Raw genomic sequence first — 19,609 nt, forward strand, 5'->3', positions numbered from 1 at the left:
TCGAGCAATCTTGATGACACGTAATGACTTTGTTCATGAGATCAACGACAGATTGATTGAAAATTTCCAGGAAAGAAGAAAACATATCTGAGGCTTGATCAACTTGTTGATTCTCGAGACCAGAGAGATACTCAAGATTTTCTAAACTCATTAACACCAAAAGGTATGCCTCCGCATAAGCTGAAACTGAAAAGGAACTGCCCTGTAATGCTAATTAGAAATATAAATCCAATAGAAGGCTTATCAAATGGTACTCGATTAATATGCAAGCATTTCAACAACAATGTTATCCAGGCTGAGATTGCATCTGGATCATTTCAAGGAAAATCTGTCTTTATTCCACGAATTCCATTGGAGTGTTCATACGATGAATTCACATCTGTTCCATTTAAAAGAACACAGTTTCCTTTAAGACTCAGTTTTGCAATGACCATCAACAAGGCTCAAGGACAAACACTTGACTTTGTGGGATTGTATTTGAAAGAACTAATATTTTCCCATGATCAGCTCTATGTGGCACTATCATGAGCAACAAGCATGTCAAATATCAATATCCTTATCAGGCCTCTCTCTTTATTCTAGGAAGCCACAAATTGCACCAAGAATATAGTATATAAAGAAATTTTTGGATTAGCTAGAAACAATTAGACTTATTATTGCCTCAACTTTTCTCCCCATCTTACATATTTGATGAATATATTTTATATCCATAATTTTTGCTCATCCCATATCCTAAATATTATCTTTTAACTTGCCTATCGTTATTTTTTTTGTGACTGCATATCTGATCCGCCAGTGATATCGAGCAAAGATGTGTTCTGGTTCCTGAATTGACTGATACAAATACTGATTGGTTTGCAAAATTGCTGATCATAGAGAAGACACCAACGCGGTTTAGCAAAAGTGGCGGATCTCTTTATAAGATTGGTATTTGCAAATAAGATGGTAATTCCTTTTCAGCAACATTTACCTAGACTAATATGATTGAAATTTATATTTTAGTATACCTTTTACTTAACAAACTCTGCTAAATCTTCTTCCTATTTTCTTAATTGTAGAACAATATTATCCAAGCTACTATCTATGAAAAAGACATCCATGATGTCGATCCACTACTCCAGCTTCATTCCACTTATTATCTCGGCAATGCTTGGATCACGAAAATAACAATGTCATTCTACCTTGCATCATCCAACTACCAACTGACAATTTCAAAGAGAACCTTCATAGAACCTATCCCAACAGAGAGAGCATTACCACATGATAACTGCTATAGATTCACTCCATTTGAGGAGCAGTATACTTTCATGAGTGATACAACTGCAAAAATCAGTAAGTATACTATCACTCTGCCTTATTTTGCTATTGTAAGAAATTCTACCACCTGACCATTAGTTGACTTAACGAAACTTTTTCTCTTTTATATATCATAGATATCTTATGTGCAGCAATACATACACTGCCATCTTGATTAGTTCCAAGAGGCTAGGGATATGCAACAATTCAAGAGTTTATTGTCCTTAATCATGAGTAAGCATAAAAAAATTTCTTCCAATTCCATTTCATAACATCTTCAATACTACAAACTACTGTTATAACATCCTATACAGGAAAAAGCCAATGATATTCACCATGTGGGACAAATTTCTCGCTGTTGAAGGTGCTATTCTAAGATCAATGATATCACAACAACCAATCATTATCATTGCAAGGCCTAGAATCAATTCTCACCATAGTAAGTAAACAAAAAATGACATTCTGGCAATTACCAAAACAAATAAATATATTCAACATACTAATTTTCTAAAACTTATATACACTTAGCTATATCAATTGGAACGCAAGCAACAATTGTGCTGCTATACAATCCACAGATCACAGTAGCAACAGCACTAAACAACTGGTAAAATGAATTTCAATCTTGTTCTATTTTCTGCATATTTCTAAGTCTAACTCTGCTTTATTATAGGTTGAAAGAAAATACAGCTTACACTCGAACAGTCATTCAAGAAAAATTATATGATAAAGCTCACCAGATTGTACGTGCACCAACCACTGCCCAGTTGTATGACATTACCAGCCAGCACTTATCAGGTAAAAAAAATTTATAGCACTTAATTTTCTCATAATGTTACAGCCATTACATTTCTCTATAACATGCTTTACTTTTACTAAAAACCAATCAATGATAGCCTATGCTTTAGAAGTCTTTATAAAATATTATTTATGTTGAAACTCTTGCCATTAGCTACAAATTCTTACAATGTAAAAATCTGCCCTCACTATTCCATCCTTTCATATATGTAAAACAAATCTTTTTGGATACAAGCAAAAATTCGAATTCCAACTATTGCACAGCGTTTTTATTTCCTCAGTTGTCCTAATACTGCATGTGTGAGACCCACTGGTGCAGCCATCAAGAGACGTTTCACCTGTAATTTCTATCATATTACGTACCCTGAACCATTACCAAGGTATAGTAATAAATCTTCCTTTTACCCATCCACAATGTCAATAGAAAAAATGCACATTCTTTGCTTATATAACCATAAACGCATCAAAATTTTATCATTTCATCAGTCCATGTATACATAGAGACAACTTACAACTATTTTCTTCATAACTTTAAATTATGTAGACTACGCTTTGAAACACAGCTATTTGATGACACATCAATCCTGACTGTAACAACTAAGGATGAATAACTCAATCATTGCTTGGAAGCTCTACACAGACCATAATTGACATGCAAAAAGAGGTACAATTCTTTCATAAACTATCCTCACTTTAATTTCATAAGCATCAACTAACCTGTTCGATTCAAACCTGATGTGCTCCACAGCAATGACCTATTGATGTACACGCCGTCAACAAAAGACTCCAAAACCAACAATACTACATCCATGTTCAAAACACTGCTAGGCAGTCAGACATTCCACAAACACCATGATATATCATTCTTGCCTATTTGCCTATCCCAGCACAGGCAGCAACAGATCGGCATCTGCTTTTAGACTCTTCCACATCTACAACCTCAACATCACACAATCATCCTTCAACATATGAATGCACATCATCCTCAGTCAAAGCTGACAATATTATAAAGCATTCTGAACCTTCATCAGGTGCAGAAAGAACTGACTTGCATCAGCTTGAAAAATGCCATATAATCCAGCCTGCTGACACTACAACTAAGCGACAAAAGACATAAGTAACATATCACCAATGCACTAAACAAACACAAAGATAACTCGGATTTTGCTCTACAAAAACTTATGTAAATAAAATCTCTTTTGCATGCTACTTCGGCCAATTATCTACGTACTACTTTTAAATCCCACCAAATACTATTAAGAAATCTAACTTAGTAGCTCTGTGTCCTTGCTCACTAATTTGTCTCCTACTTTTAGCGATGAATCCCTTTGACAGCTTTGTATTAACTGTTTTGACATCAGGAGACAACTACGTTTATTAGTTCTATGAAATCTACATCAAAACCATTATCCTTTGCTCCTCTTATATCACTTTTATTCATGCTTTGCTATATCTTTATTAAGATTCGTATTTTAGTAACTAAATATGCTTGCTAGCTGACTTGCATGCTGCTTCCAGCTATTACCGCTCTTGGTGACCATACACATTATTGTTTAGTCCTCCTTTCATAAGCATTGAATATTCAATCAAAAAAACTAAACTAATTTCAAATGATTTTGTAATATGTATAGCAATATAACCATTAATTTTTTAAATAGCAAATCATCTTAGAAGGCAAAACACAATTGAGCAAAAAACATACATACCAACAAATTAGATCATTAATACAAAAGAAAATAGTACAACTTTACTTCATCGTCACATCTAAACTTTGTTTGCACCAAGTACAAACTAATACATAACTGAAACAATAGACAAACAAAAACCACTTTATATACAATCTTCCTCTCCAAAGCCAACTGCAAACCTACATAAACAATTTAGAAACTATTTTAGAATAAATCATAAAACTCATTGCCATGCACCAGCAACACACTAAGTCAACAACATCTTCGCCTACTAAAAATAAACACAACCACTAAAGCTATCACAATGCATCAATTTGGTCCATCCCCTGCGAGTCCCTCATACCAGCTCCTCAATTCATTAGCCTCAGGAATGCCCACATCATACATGATAATAGTCCTCCTTTCTGTAGCCAAGGAAAGACCTAAAAAAATAAAAATGCATCAAACAAAATATAAGAACAACAATTCTGTTATTTAGCAAATCATTTTAGAAATCTATTAACATGAAAATGGCTAATTTTAGGCCTGCAAATCAGCACAATAGAATGTTCATGTGCGATTTGCACAAGATATGCTCTATCTGTATCAATAAATTCTTCCCAGATCGCAAATGCCACTAGCATCATTCTATTAAAAAAATTTGTCAAAAAACAACATATTACATATTAAAATATGCCAAAAACTGTATACTCTTGATTCATCAACAGAAGTTCCTGAACTCGCATGTATCTACCCCCGAACAAAAAAACATGCAATGGGAACACCTCAATCACCACACCAAGAATAACTACAAAAAAATAATAATTGTTAATACATAAAAATAAATTTACCTCGCAACTGATTCCATGTAAATAAATAAAAAAATATATAAATCATAGTGATTATAGCATCTCGAGAATGCCTCAATGACTGCAAATGCCCAAACGGAGTTAAATTATAAAGATTATTAATCGGCAATCCTGCTACACCATAAACCCACTCGATAAAAGTATGTTGTGTCAATGTTAATTCAAAAGAAACAGAGCCAAGCATTATTGAATTATCCATTAACCGACGAACAATCTCATTTCCAATACAAAATACGCAATAGCTTGAATTCGATCACCCTATAAAAAAATAACTCATAAACAAAATTATAACGTGTCAAAAGAACGATAAAAAATAAAAAAATTAATCATTACCAAATGATCAGCAAAAACATATCGCTGATAATGTCGACCCATATTAACGTTACGACGAACAAAACTTTTCTCAACAAGAACAACCCGAACAACCCAACCGCGAAACCCATCGTTCAGCTGACTAATAGATATTATATCTTGTTCTATAACAATAAACCACAAAGTAAAATAAAAAAAAGAGCAGAAACTGACTTCCAAGTCTACAAGTACATCTCTATAGACAAACTATTTTGCCTTTGCAATCCCGAAAGCTCCAAACTAAACACACACATTTATAATAGCAAAAATATTGCTACAAAGTAGAAATACTCACATGCTATCTCCATGCAAACACACTACAACTGACACCTATAAACATACAAGTGTCATACAAACTAAAAATACTTGGCAATCATGCAAGAATTACAACCACCTTCAGTTGACACGCCATGTATCTCAAATCACTACATATCCAGACAAGCAGCTGGCACTCTATTCAATTCTTTCAATAAACGTTACAATAAAGATTAATAAATAACAATTTTTCCATAATAACTAAGCCCTACCACGCCACTGCATCAGTATTACCATGCAACACTCTTCTCATAAATAACACCAAAATTATATGTACTAAACACAAACCTAGGACTAGCGTGGCCCCCAAAACTAGTATTTAGTCAAAAATCATTTAAACACCAATAAATTTCAAAATTATTTTCTAATTTATTCTCCTTGTAACTTACACCTTTAATTGGAAATTTAACTATTTTATTAAAATACTCCAGCACTGTGCATCACTTCCAGAGGATTAGACCTCTTAAATACCCTCAGGTCCATTTATAACCTGGCAATAGAGAGAGAATGTTAAGCCAAATTGCTATGCACAATGAACCAAATTTTTTCTTAAATCGATGAATCGAATTTTTAAGGCAGTTAGATGTGCATATATTGCTTTATTAGCAATTACAGCTCTGTCAAGAATTTCTAACTTGGTTCCAGGTATTGCAGTTATTGTCACTTTCCCCTTAATACAAGAAGAAAAAAAAGGAGAAAATAAGAACTTAGTGCATTTTCCATATAGACACTAAATAAGAAATAACAAACCACACTGTACAACCACAAATTGCCACATGTCACAAGCAAATCTTCAAGGACTGATATATCCATAAAGCTTCGGAGACAGAGTAATAGGGAGACAGGTAGGTAGTTTGTATTACCTTCGAGGTGATGTCAGATCCAAACCACACATCGGCACTCATCTTCAGGCTATCTAGTTCAACAATACTGGGAATAGACTTAAAACGACTTAAGAAGTCGCCGACCTAAAAAGTTGAAAAACACAATTAGCAATATAAACAATTCAACCTGCAGAGAAAGATAGAGGGATTAAAATCTCAACCTTCTTAAATTCAGGTACCAATTCAATAGCTGGGTTAGTTGGATTTTTCCTAGCCACATTGCGGACCACATAGCCGTCATCAGACAAAGTGTAAAGGTTAGACTATAAAGGTTACATGCATGAATAAACAACAATTCATATAGTATTCAAAACAGAATGCCATATATGAACCAAAAATTCACCTAGACGAGAAGCAGATCAAAAATTGCCTTTACTGGGAGAAATCAAGATCGAGTAACATTGATGCCAATAGCACGATCAAAGAACTGATTGGCGGTGGGGGGCGAAAGTAAATGATTATACTTCTTACTTTCGGTTGTTGGTAGAGAGGAGACAGCACAATGTGAAATGCTTTACTGATAAACCTAAACGAAAAGAAATGGAAAATAAAGATGTTTAAAATGAATATCAAGAGATAAGGTTAATGTACCCTTATTGCAGCGCAATTAGCAGTTTCAAGTTGAAGAACTTTCACCCCATCTACTTGCTGTTAATCAGACAAAATTTAATAGAAGAACAGTTACATTGGCAGAATGCAGAATAGATAGTTAACAAATAGAACCTTTGGATTTGGCATAATCTTCATCTTCAGTGCACTTTCTTGTACAAGTCTTTTGATTGTTTTCAAGCTCAACCGTTTGCATGATAGCAGAAAATATATCATTCCATTGCATTTTCCATAGTGCATGAAGCAAATAACATTTTAGCTTAAGATGAGAAGCATAACACTTACAAGTTGATGGTATTGAAAATTTTGAACTTCTCAATCGACTTGAATTCATTCACCTATAAAACAAAGAGGAGCAGAATAATCCTTTAATATCAAAATGATGTCTATGAAATTGTGTAACCCAAGGAAAAGATGTTACATCAAGAATGGGCTGATTCTAGGTACCCTTTGTTTAGTTGCCTAAATAGGTCAATGCATCTAACTTCACATTAAGTAAACAATCTTACTCATTAACCTAGCTGGTTATATGTAACATGCTTATACCTATACATACATCGATCCTAGGAACTTCTTTTGAAGAAATAGTTATTTAAAGAGACAATGTTTAAATTGCACAAGGATGCTTGTAGTATGCCAACAGCTAAAAGCATTTCACTAAAAGGTAAAGAAACCAGAAGAAATTGAATCTCACATGTTCATCTGGAACTTGAGCAATTTCCAGGAGCTGGAACAAAAGACAGAAAATGAATTAATAGCAACTATTAAGCATGAAATACAAAACATTCCAGTGCATCATTGAATACATCTATCTATCTCATGGCATTGTTTAAAGCATTGAGCAAAAGACAAGTAAGAAAAATACCATGTAAATGATACAACATGTTTATCAATCTTGTCAAAATTTTACAAATAGACCAAGTTTCAATAGCTATTCCAATTTTCTCATAAGTACATTTGACAACTTAAGTCATTGTTAGATATAAAAAGCAATGCTTTACCAGCAACAGCTAGCCTTGTAACTTTTATAGTGCCAACTTGATTAAATTTGTGGTCTTTCCACCACCAGTTAATTTTGTTAGAGTAGCTTTTACACCAAGCGATAAAAGTAATAAAACAGAAGTAGATGGACGTATCAAGCTACCTACAACTTACAACCAAAATATGGTTGCAAGAGAAAAACATATAGTGAACAACAAAATTCAAGTTTACTGTTGCAACATACTGCAGTAGAAAAATGGTCTTTCTATGTAAGTCAGATGCTATCACCTTTTCTTTTCCTTTTCTCTTTTTCTATGCAAGCTATAGGGAGGAATACATACTTGCACTCTTCCTTCATAAGAAATAAGTGTACCACCTTTAACATCAACCAATGTTTTTGGGGTGACCTGCCAAACACAAGGGATAAGACTATAGGAGAAATATTTAGACACATAGAAGCAAAAGTCTAAAGTCTCTTTTGTTACCTCCATGCAGCATTCGTTCTTGTTACTGATCAAGTGGTTTAAGATTTCTGCAAGATTGAATTAAGGAAATAGAAGTACCACATGGTCGATAAGACATGCCTATGTCTATGAATCACGTTAAAATTGACAAATTGAAAATTTTTTACCAAAAGACTCCTTATGTTCTAGACATGTACGTGTCTAAAATGATTGAAGAATTTGGCAGCTACTTTCAGTCTATTAGATTCACCCCACCTTTTGCTTCACATCCTTAACAGTGCGATACCCTCCTCTTTGTTCAGGAAAGTTTCATTATCCCCTTTCCTTTTTTTGTTCTTTATTTTTTACATTGGAGACAATGTAAGGAATAGGTGTGGGGGGTAGTATATTGGTAAATTGAAAGTGTAACCATTATGGCATTTTATGCCATTTTTGTTGGAATTTTTGTTTGACTTTTCGAATTTTATCCAATTTTTGTGCATTTTTGTAGTTATCCCTGATAAACGATGGCTAGATTCTCAAATGTGATTATTGTTAAGGTTTTATGTGCTTATGTGTTAAGTATGACGTGGCAAGATCTAAGGGTGTCTCTCTGGTGAATACTTGAGATTTTGTGGCTTTTGCAATTTTTGGTTAACTTTTCTAGATATTGTAAATATTTTTTCTAGCATTTTTTTATGTAAATTGGTTCAACTATTAATCTTAGTTCTCTATGTTTGGGAAATGAAGCAAGATTGTGCTTCTTTAATTTTTTTTTTGTGCTTATTTATGATCAATATTTAGTTGTACTCCACTAGTTATCGTTGTCTAATAACCAGGGGTCTTCACCAAAAGTGTCAATTTTCGCGTCAAAAAGTGATGATAATTATGAGTAGGTGGTCCTTGAGCGATGAGAGTTGAGTAACCGGATTTTTTCATTTGGTAGATGTTGGAGTTCGCATCAAAAGATTTGAATGAGTAAGAACTAAGCATTTCCCCAAAAAAGAAAAGAAAACCCAAGTGTGGGCAACATGGAAAAGTGTATATGAATATAAGAGTATGTGAATGATTATGTTAGCCCACTAATCCAACAGTTTTAATGTTGAGATCTTGCTTAATAGTTGAACCATTTTGCTGATGACTGCTGGTTGAGTATTTTATATTCTTAGATTAGTGACGGGTTTTTACTTTAAGTGCAAGTTTAATTCCGAATTTACACCCGTTGGACTGCAAGTATACAGGTCGCAATTGTAGTACGAGATGTGTATCGGGTCGATCCCACGAGGAGCAATTTAAAACAATTATTAGATACTAATTTACTCTATTATTTAGACTCACAATTAATTTGAGCAGAAACTTCAGATTTTAATTCAACTACAAAAATTCTTAAATAGATAAATGCAATATCTCAAGGGGAGTAGAATTCACTAAATATTAAGATCTAGGGATGTAGATTCCACTTATGACACAAAAGATCTAAAATGAATTAATTCAACACTTGTTACTGCTCTTGTTTAACCAAGGATTCATTTCCAGAAATACCAAAATCACATTCTCATGATAATAATGGGTTAAAACAGATTAGTTTGTCCTAATCTCTTGGTAAATACTAAATCTGTTCTTATTCACACATGAAATGCAGATTTCATCCACTTGAACGTATTTCGATTCTCATGAATATACAACTCAAGTTCTACTTGTGTCATTCCATTATTTTTACCATTTCTCAATGAATAAAAATAACTATAAACCTGCTATTGGTGATCAAGCAACAACAAGTAATCCAACATACACAAGTAGATAAGTTAATACAAGACATAACAAGAATGAATAACAATCACTTCATATCATTTGGCCATAAGCTTCATCTACTCCCTAGATAAAGAAAATTAGCTACTCATGAATGATAAAACACTCATAACTTCATTAATGTAAATCATCATGAATTACAAATACAAACAGAGTAAAGAAAGTCTTAGCCAAGATATGGTGAAGCCTTCCAAAAATCTCCTTTGTCTTGAACTTAGATGATTACAAGATAAAATCCCAATTGCCCCTTGCAAGTCCTAGGTAGAGAGAATATGTTTTTCTGTAAGAAGCTAAGCTACGAATGGATCCCAGACCTCTCCCCATATTTCTGCATAAAAGGTGGTAGAAATTCCATTCCTCTCACTTCATAATTTCCTCCACTCAGATTTTGTAAAAAGAAGTCAAAGATATGATGTTTCCTTTTGTCCACACTCATTTGGTCTTCTCTTTTATTGCAGAAGCATGTGCACCGAATTCCCTTGCATCTTATAGCTGGAAAGTGGTATGAACACAAGAGAATTGACTGAGTCAAATTGCAGAATTTCGGCTATAAAACGCGCCTACACAAAACGCGGCATAACTCGCGTTTTGTCTACTTGCGTTTTCACTCTGGCCTTATTTCAACTGCAATTTTCTCCATGATGCAGGCCGAACTAGCTTTTGTGCAAAACACAAAAGTTGTAGCCCTTTGAGTTAGCTTTCCAATGCTTCAAGAATCATCCAAATCGGAGCTTGGTACCCTGAGATATGATCGAAATACTGTCACCTGTTCAAACCTCTGTTTTAACTTCCGACCACAGAATGTAGCTTCTGTATTCCAACGTTTTGCCCATGAAGATGGCAGAAATGGATTTCGATGTCTTCATACGAATTGTAGGTCTATTTCTTAGCTTTAAAATGGTATAAAGATCACCTCAATCCGATAAGTGTAGCTCCAGATATGGTCAAAATACTGAAGAGTGTCAAAACTGACTTGAAGTGCAATTCTTCATTTGAACGTTTTTCACTTCATTTTTCTTTTCACCACTTAATTTCATCACCAAATCTCTATTTTTCACCTCATTTGCCATCCTTTGGTGATTGAGTCATCATTCCTGCATAAAAATGAAGGTTTTACCATTAAAATCACTAAAAATGCAATATTATCCACTTTTACCAAAAATATATAATTTTACCAAAAACCTCTTTATTTTATTTATAAAACTAAATAATCAACTCAAATTTAACTAATAAAATGCACTTAAAAATACGTAAAATAAACTCTTATCAAATAGTTAGTCGGAAATTGGAAAAATCCTTGGTTTTAAAAGCTAACCGGAGAGATATCTATTGGAGATTAGCCATTAATGCTTGACATTTGTTTAATTATACTTTGACAATAGATGATTTGAGTAATAGTCATTATTTGAACTCAATTACTTAGTAGTGCTTGATTAGCTGTTCTAGTGCTTGAGGACAAGTCCAGTTCAGATGTGAGGGTAATTTTTTTTTCTTCCGAAACGATAAGTGATTTTATAACATAATATAAACTTTACAAAATCAAGCAAAGGCTCGATAACTAAGTACAACCAGTGCACAATGACACTAAGGAATCACAAATTCCTCATCTTGAATAATATTCAACGCATAAGCGCTAATCCTATTACTTAAATGATTATTATCTCCATTAACTAGGCAAATAGAGCACATTCGAAACAAGGCCTTCAAAGTGAGAATATCCTCGAGCAGCGTTGTGACACGCATGTCCTGCGTTTTGGCATGCTGAATGAGATGAAAAACTCGTTTGTTGTCCAACCGCACCTCAATATTTTCGAACTGGTAGACAGCAGCTTTACTGAGCAGTAATTTGATAGCTTCTAATTCATCAATGAGATGATTTCCTGAGCTTCTGTCGTGTAGCGCCCACCCTTGAGCCTGCTGTTGAATATTCCCAGCGCATGTGATCCCAATTCCAAGTTGAGAAGTGACCTTTCGCACCTGTATTGCTAGCCTCAGTGTCACTGAATTGTGACGTTGTTCTTGTAGCTGCACTTGTGACTGCCTAGTTCCTGTTTCTTCTATACTCCGTGTTGATGATTTGTCATTAGCTTCCTTAAACTCAAACCACTCTTCCTGAGCTTTCTGAACCGTTTTCCATGGCTGCCTTTGCTTACCATCGAACTCTCTTGCATTTCTGTTTTTCCATATGTGCCAGAGGATGTTGGCTGTTAATGATAGGTGGTCATTTCCTTCTGTTCTAGCTTTGGCTTCTGTCACAGTGGTCCACCACTTCTTGAAACAACCTTGGTGGTCCAGAGTTGCATCCTATTGGATGGGAGCTAACCTTCAGACTTGTGTGGCATAGCTGCAATGGAACAAAACATGTTCAACATCTCTATGGGATTAAATCCCGAGTTATTGCGAAAGAAAAAAAAAGATTAGATTATGGAAGTAAATATTCTTGCATTTATTGCTACTGCACTATTCATTCTAGTTCCTACGGCCTTTCTACTTATAATTTACGTAAAAACAGTCAGTCAAAATAATTAATTTGAATTAAACTTGACTTATGAGTTCTTATCAAAAGTTTTCGAAATCAAACGAAAAGTATTCCAATTTTAGTGTCTTAAATTGAAATTAAATAATGATCGGCAGCACCCTCTGCAGATTGGGTCACCTTGTTTTGTCCTGCTCGCTATTAAATGCCTTACTGGTAGGCATTTCCATAGGAAGATCTTCACTTTATGCTTAACTTTGAGCTTCCACAGATACCTCCAGATTCCTTGGCTTTGATTGCTCCAGCTCGTACTAGCTTCCTCCATTCCACCTTTGTTATTGTGGTGCATTTTTACCTGAGTTAGCTTCCTATATGCTGACCCCACAGTATAGATGCCATTAGTTCTGTGGATCCAGTAGTGACAATCCTCTCTATCCCCCAAACTGATGGGGATATTCAAAATTTTTCCTGCATCTTGATTGCTGAAAGTCGCAAATATCAGGGGTCGGTTCCATTTTCGCTGATGTATCAAGTCATGAACCTTTTGAAGCGCGCTTCCCTGTGGTTTAGTTGAAGACACCTTGTCAAGATGAGCATCTGGAATCCAGCAATCACCCCATATATTGGTACTTTTTCCATTCCCAATCCTCCTCCGAATTCCTCCCTCCATAAACTTCCTTGTCCCCATCAATCCTTTCCAGGTCCACGAAGCATTTGCAGGAACCTTGCAGTTGAAAATGGACTCCTTAGGAAAGTATCGAGCTTTAAGCACTTTACTAACAAGCAAGTTTGGTTGAGTGAGTAATCTCCACACTTGCTTGCCTAGTAAAGCTATATTAAAGGCCTCTAAATCTTTAAATCCTAGTCCTCCAAATTTCCTGTCCAGTGCAATGTTACTCCAAGAGCTCCAATGCATTTTGTTTCTTCCATTTGCCTCTCCCCACCAATAATTAGCCATTATGGAGTTTATATCCTTACGCAGCCTTTTAGGAAGCTTGAAACATGACATAGTATATGTTGGCAAGGCTAGAGCTACTGCTTTAAGCATTACCTCTTTCCCAGCTGCACTCAACAACTTATTTTTCCACCTTTGTAGCCTGTGTTGGATATTATCCTTAATGTACCCAAATAACTGATTTTTGGATCGAGTAACTACCATTGGAAGCCCCAAATATCTCCCTTTGTTAACTATCTGAATGTCTCCTAGAGCTTGAGAAGTAACCAGTTGTAGTTGCTGATCCACATTTTTACTAAAGAGAACTGAGGACTTCTCCAAGTTAATCATCTGTCCAGTACCCTTTTCATACACATGTAGAATCCTTCTCAGTTCAGTTGCATTCTTTGGGTCGGCTTTGCAAAATATCAGCGAGTCATCCGCAAAAAATAAATGGGACACAGTAGGACCAAGTCTACTGATTTTTAGACCCATTATCCTTTTCTCCTCCGTTGCTGTGTGGAGTAAACTAGAGAGTCCTTCTGAACATAAGAGAAACAGGTATAGTGACAACGGATCACCTTGCCTAATTCCTCTCTGGGGGGTCACATATTCTCTAATTTCGCCATTGATCGTGAAAGAGTAATTGACTGTTGACATGCACTCCATGATCCACCTCCTCCATCGATCATTGAATCCCATTTTGTTCATCACAGCATCCAAAAACCTCCATTCAACTCTGTCATAAGCCTTAGACATGTCTAATTTCACAGCCATAAAACCATCTTTGCCTAGCCTTTTGTTATTAAGATAATGAATGAACTCATGAGAGAGCATGATATTATCAAGAATTTGCCTTCCAGGAATGAAGGCAGACTGATTTTTACTAATGCAGTGGTGAAGAACCTGCTTGAGTCTATTAGCGAGAATTTTGGCTATGATTTTGTACACAGTAGAGCAGAGGCTGATTGGTCTATACTGCTTAAGGGATGTAGGATTTATGACTTTGGGAATGAGTGATATGATTGTAGGATTTAGGATGTAGGATTTAATGAGATGTGATGGTAATTGATAGGATACAAATTAGTTAACAAATTTGTGAATACTTTCTTATAGTTTTGGTCAAATATTATATTATTGGATTGATTCTACTCATATTTAGCAATTGGTGTTGATTGTAGAAATATGACAAGAAAAAGAGTAAAAAGTGGTTCAATGAATAAATTTCTGGCAGAAGACTCTTAGTTTGTTCCACACGGGCGCGCTTAAGTCCAACCTCCAAGGTCGCAAGTTCGGGATTGTCTCGCGTAGACCGCTCCAATTCCAATTTGACCTCCCTGTGCAAACGAGATTCCTTTTCCAGACGTGAAAGTATCCATCTTTGTTTAGGACACTATTAATTTCCTCTTGTTTCCATTTTCTTTATTATTTCCTTTTGCCAAAGGAATTTGCATATGTTTTAGACAGCTATATAAATAGAAATAGACATTAGAATTAGGGTTGAGCTTTTTCTCCTTTTCTCTAGCTACCCATCAACTTTTTCTTGGTTTTTCTCCATGAGGAGCAACTAAACTCTCTTTCTAGTCAAGGGATAATAAAGGATTTGGTTTAATTACAACTATGAAATCTAATTTATCTGGTTTTTTATTCATTAGTAGTCGTATGTTTTCTTGATTTAATTTCTCATAGTTGTTTTGTTGGTTGAATATCAAGGGTTTGATATTTAATTGAACCTAGCAATCTATTGCCAATTAAGATAGTTAAATTTGTAATTGTTTAATTGTCTTAAATTAGTGGTAACTAGCGCGATTGGTTTCATGTTATGGAAATATATATAATCTAATTTAAATAAATTCTGATAGTGTGTTTATTGATTAGAACAGGACTTTTCTAGTTTTTAATACAACTAAGAAATTAAATTCTACCGGCATACTTAGGGTTATTTATTGGTTAGAAAAGTAGCTAAACGTACCTTAACTATCGATATAGTAAGAAAAAGTTAATTGTCGTCGCTTGTTTAGCAATTATAACCTGTTTATTGACGAATATATGAAATAATTATTGCATTAATGAGGAGTTATATGAACCACTTCCGGAGTTTTCTCCTTGGTTAGAACTTCCTTATTATTGAATTAATTTAAATTTTCTTTCATTTGATTGCTTTTACTTAAATTGATTTTTTTTATTTTAATTTTCCAAAACCCCCACTTAATTCTTGCTTAGAAGGAAATAAATCATCCAGTCCTTGAGAAGACGACCTTACTTACCGCTATACTTGAATTCAAGTTTTTAGAGTAGGAATTTTAATTTTGGTGGTTTGACACCCATCAAGAGTCGTCATTGATTTGTAGCTTGTTTCAAGAATTGGCATTCTTTTTCAAGTGAGCGATTAGATCTGGATGGAGATGGTAGTTTTATATAGCCTCAAAGGCAATCAAGGGCGAAATTTGTGCTGAAGCGTATGTGGTTTTGACATGACTTTGTAGCTTTAAATATCTATTTGTGGGATTAAATTTGGCTGCTTGTGTTGATTAAGCTGTCTGGATAAGATTACTCTTTTGAAGATAATTTGAGGAACGATTATAGCAAATACTACAAATTAGTTTGCATCGCTTCTAATGAGTAGATGAGATGCATTTGAATTTTTGGAATGGGTAATAATAGATAGTAGTGTTGTGAAGAGTGAACAATGATGGTAATGAAAAATTAGATGAGTTAAGAATTTATTGTGTTTTAACCAGAGAAAATGTTTAAAAATTTTGTTAGACATGCTAATAGACATGAACATGAGTCACTATAATACATGTTAAGTACTATAAATTTATAAAATATATTACAAGTGCATTTAAAAGAATCAAAACATAATTTTTTTTAACAAAAATAAGGATTTCAAATCCATGGACATGTAATCCATCCCTGTCAAATCCTTCCTCAAATTGAAACCCTTTGGCCCCATGTCTGGGACCTTGGTCAGTTCAAAATCCGGATTTTTTTTTTCTTTCACACAAATTCGAGACCTTGCTTAGTTCAACATCTAATTTTCTCCCTTTTATGGATTTTTATATGCATTTTATTCTTAATGCTTTATTTTGATTTCTTTTTCTTTCTTCTAGTGCTTATCTTTCAATTTTTGTTTTTTGGTTTTGCGTCATTATTATCTATATGTGTTTTTACTGTTTACTGCTTCCCTACTAAAATTCTTTTAGCTTTACAACTATGAATTTATACTTTGAATAAGTTCAATGGTCCTAAACATGAATGGTGCGGATTATCATATCTTTTTTGCTTGATTCTCAAGTTTCAATTTTCCCGCTTTTCTCTCTTAAAGTTTAAAATTTTAGAGTCTCCATTGAACTAAAAGCTAAAAAAATAAAAAGAAAAAGTTTAATGTTGCTTCAAAAACTACATAAAGTATATGTAGAAAGTTATTCTCTAAAATACAGACGAGTCCACATTGGATGCATCTATTTTTATACTTTCAAAATAATTTTAGTTGGCAATAATATAGAAAACTATCCATGCCAAAATTTTACAATGGAGGGCTAGTAAAGACTTATCTAGTCAAGAAAAGAATTACAGTTAAAGGTCTAAAGTGAGAAACTGTGAAATTTAAGCTTAATCTTGTCACCCATTTTGTTGGTGCTCCTCTGAATTCATCTTCTCCATGTCCTTCAAAATTTAACATAAAAAATCAAAAGCAACACATGAGCTGGACATGTATGAAACTGAGTTGAAAGTTAATAAGATTCCAAGAATTGATCGTTTAGTATGCATGGTTTAGCTTAGAAGATCATTAACGTTGAATTGATTGTTGTGACACACTTGAATTTGTGTTTGAATTAATGCATTCCTAAGTAATCTTTTGGCAAATAGTAAAATCCTCTTTTTATTTTTGGTTTAATTACAATGTGCCCTTTCACATATTTAACAGATGGTAGCTAAAATATTTTGTTACTCATTCAGGTTGAATGCTCCATTTTCACCAACCATTTGGCTTCGTCAAAAAGTCCTTCACAGTTTTCCAAAAAAACATACGAATTTATTCGCTGTCGTCTAGTGAAACTTTAATAAGAGTAAGGTTGTAGTCAAATATATGTATACGAATTTATGGGCTATCATCTAGTGAAACTATTCTAAGAGTAAGGTTGTAGTCAAATATACATGGACCAGAATATGTGGCTAAGTGATTGCTAATCAGTGTCAAGATTTTTTTAATTGCTAAGGAAACTTAAGGCACCACAATTAAGGAAGCCAAGTAAATAAAGCTGTCATTTATTTAAGGAAATTCATATATTTTGTTCAAAATTTTATACTCCTAATTTTTCTTAATCAAAATCCCACTATAGGAGGAGAAAATTTCAGTATGGAAGGAGCGTAATTGATTGGGAAAAAAAAAAAGAATTCAAGTCAAATATGGCAAGATTTAGAATATCAATTAAAATCTCCTTATGCAGGTTAACTTTCTCTTTATATTATTTACTTTCCTTCTCTAAAGTTGTTTCTTCTTTGTAAAATCATGATTTAAAAGTGATACATGTTCAATTATATTTTTTCCTGATATGTGCTTGTTCTTGAGGGCAATAGACGATCAGAGTAACCAGGTAATGCTTCTCTTGTTTGCTCATGTTATCTTTCTCCTGAAGACAATAATATATCAGCATTTTTATGTTTATTGTTTTCTATTTTTTTTTTAATTTTGCTGTAACGTCTAGATTGTAAAATTATTTGATGCCATAAGTATTGAAAGATTGGATTAATAAACTTAGAATTGTTTACGTTATTTTATTAATGCATGATCTTGCTTTTATGTCAAAGTGGTTTTTTTAGTTGTAATTATTACTTTTGATGTAAAAGTCATCAGTTACTTTTGAAAATTTCCCAGCAAAATGGTCCCTTTTGGCTGCGCAATAGGTTGATTAAAGAAAAAGCAAAAACACTGAAAAAAAATTAAATAAAGAAAAGGTAGTCCAGAAAAATAAAGATAAAAATGAGAACTTTATGATTAGGTACCCCTCTTGTGTTCAAGTTTGATTGTTTTTCCCAGAAGAATAGTTCCATCTGAACTGGGTTGTTGTTAGATTGAGATATATGCCAAAGAAAGTGCTAATGTTACCTTCTGGCATGTAATGTGTGTGTAGTAAAAAAGTATGCCCTGAGAATGGTCTTGTGACATGGCCAAACCCGATGGTTAGGCTTGATAACCTGTGAATCTCCTTTTGATCCAGTGTTGTAAATGCATTAACACCTTGACAATGATGGATTACTATACCGCTGTGTTTTAGTTTGGATTGAAAATTTTGACGAAAGATTTGCAATTCATTCAAATTGCTGTAATTATTTGAATTGTTTAAGAGGCATTTTGATTTATAATTCATAATAATCAAAATATATTTTAAATACTATACTACTTTGTGGTTTATGAATTCAGATACTTCTTAAACAATCTGTGCAACTTGAGGGATTTGAGAAGATTTCAAATTGTTCATCAAATCTCTCGATCCAAACACAGCCAGTAATTTTGATTGTGTCATATGGAATTTCAGTTCTATTTGTATTCAGTTCCTTTTACTATCTTCACAGCCCATCAGTTCCATTTCCCATTCTCACAGCACATAGTGAAATTAAGTGTGAATATTTTCACTGGTATGAATTATGACAGAGAAAAACCGAAAATCACCCCTTGCATTGGTCTATAAAATTATGACAATGTTTTTGAGTCCAACAACAATATTTACTACTTGAATAATTCGTCTTCTTATTGCTTTTTTTCATTCACGGATTCTTTCAGAAGGTAGCTCAAGGGGATATGAAAGTTATAAGTGGATTGAAATTGTCATAACACATGATGTTTTTGTTCCTTAAATTTGAACTTCCATCACATTATTTAAAACTATCGATGGGATACGCGCTTATAAAGATTCAACTAATTGCTAATTATGAATCATAAGCACATAAAAGGCATATGTTTTAATTTTTTGTTCATGTTGATGTATGCGATATCCCTTGTTCAAATGGATTCTTGTGATTTCATTATTTCAATTTTCTTTTAGTTTGATTCATGTGTGGAACATTGGAGATGGGTAGCACTTTAACTAGTTTACTTTATTTTGTTTTCCTTTTCTCCTTTCTTATTTTTCCTTTCTCTTTCGCCTTATTAGTAGCTTTCTTATCTTTCTA

General features: G+C 33.9%; 1 protein-coding gene and 1 pseudogene across 1 annotated transcript; both read right to left on the reverse strand.

Moving 5' to 3' along the window:
* Positions 1-2,706: 2,706 nt before the first annotated feature.
* LOC113700743 (UTP--glucose-1-phosphate uridylyltransferase-like) lies at positions 2,707-10,346 on the reverse strand (annotated as a pseudogene).
* Positions 10,347-11,606: 1,260 nt separating this feature from the next.
* LOC113700744 (uncharacterized) lies at positions 11,607-14,191 on the reverse strand. The gene is made up of 2 exons (XM_027221195.2): positions 12,854-14,191; positions 11,607-12,326 (listed from the first exon to the last, which is right to left on the reverse strand). Exons 1-2 carry the CDS (start codon positions 14,189-14,191, stop codon positions 11,607-11,609), a joined length of 2,058 nt encoding a protein of 685 aa, XP_027076996.2.
* Between the last annotated feature and the right edge of the window lie 5,418 nt (positions 14,192-19,609).

This window comes from Coffea arabica, chromosome 7e, assembly GCF_036785885.1.
Source record: "Coffea arabica cultivar ET-39 chromosome 7e, Coffea Arabica ET-39 HiFi, whole genome shotgun sequence".
Lineage (NCBI taxonomy): Eukaryota > Viridiplantae > Streptophyta > Magnoliopsida > Gentianales > Rubiaceae > Coffea > Coffea arabica.

Coding starts and splice junctions, on each gene's coding strand:
- LOC113700744 (XM_027221195.2), bottom strand. CDS start 14,191: ATGTCTAAGGCTTATGACAGAGTTGAATGGAGGTTTTTGGATGCTGTG. Junction 12,327..12,853: donor CATATAGGAAGCTAACTCAG/GTAAAAATGCAC, acceptor CCCATCCAATAG/GATGCAACTCTGGACCACCA.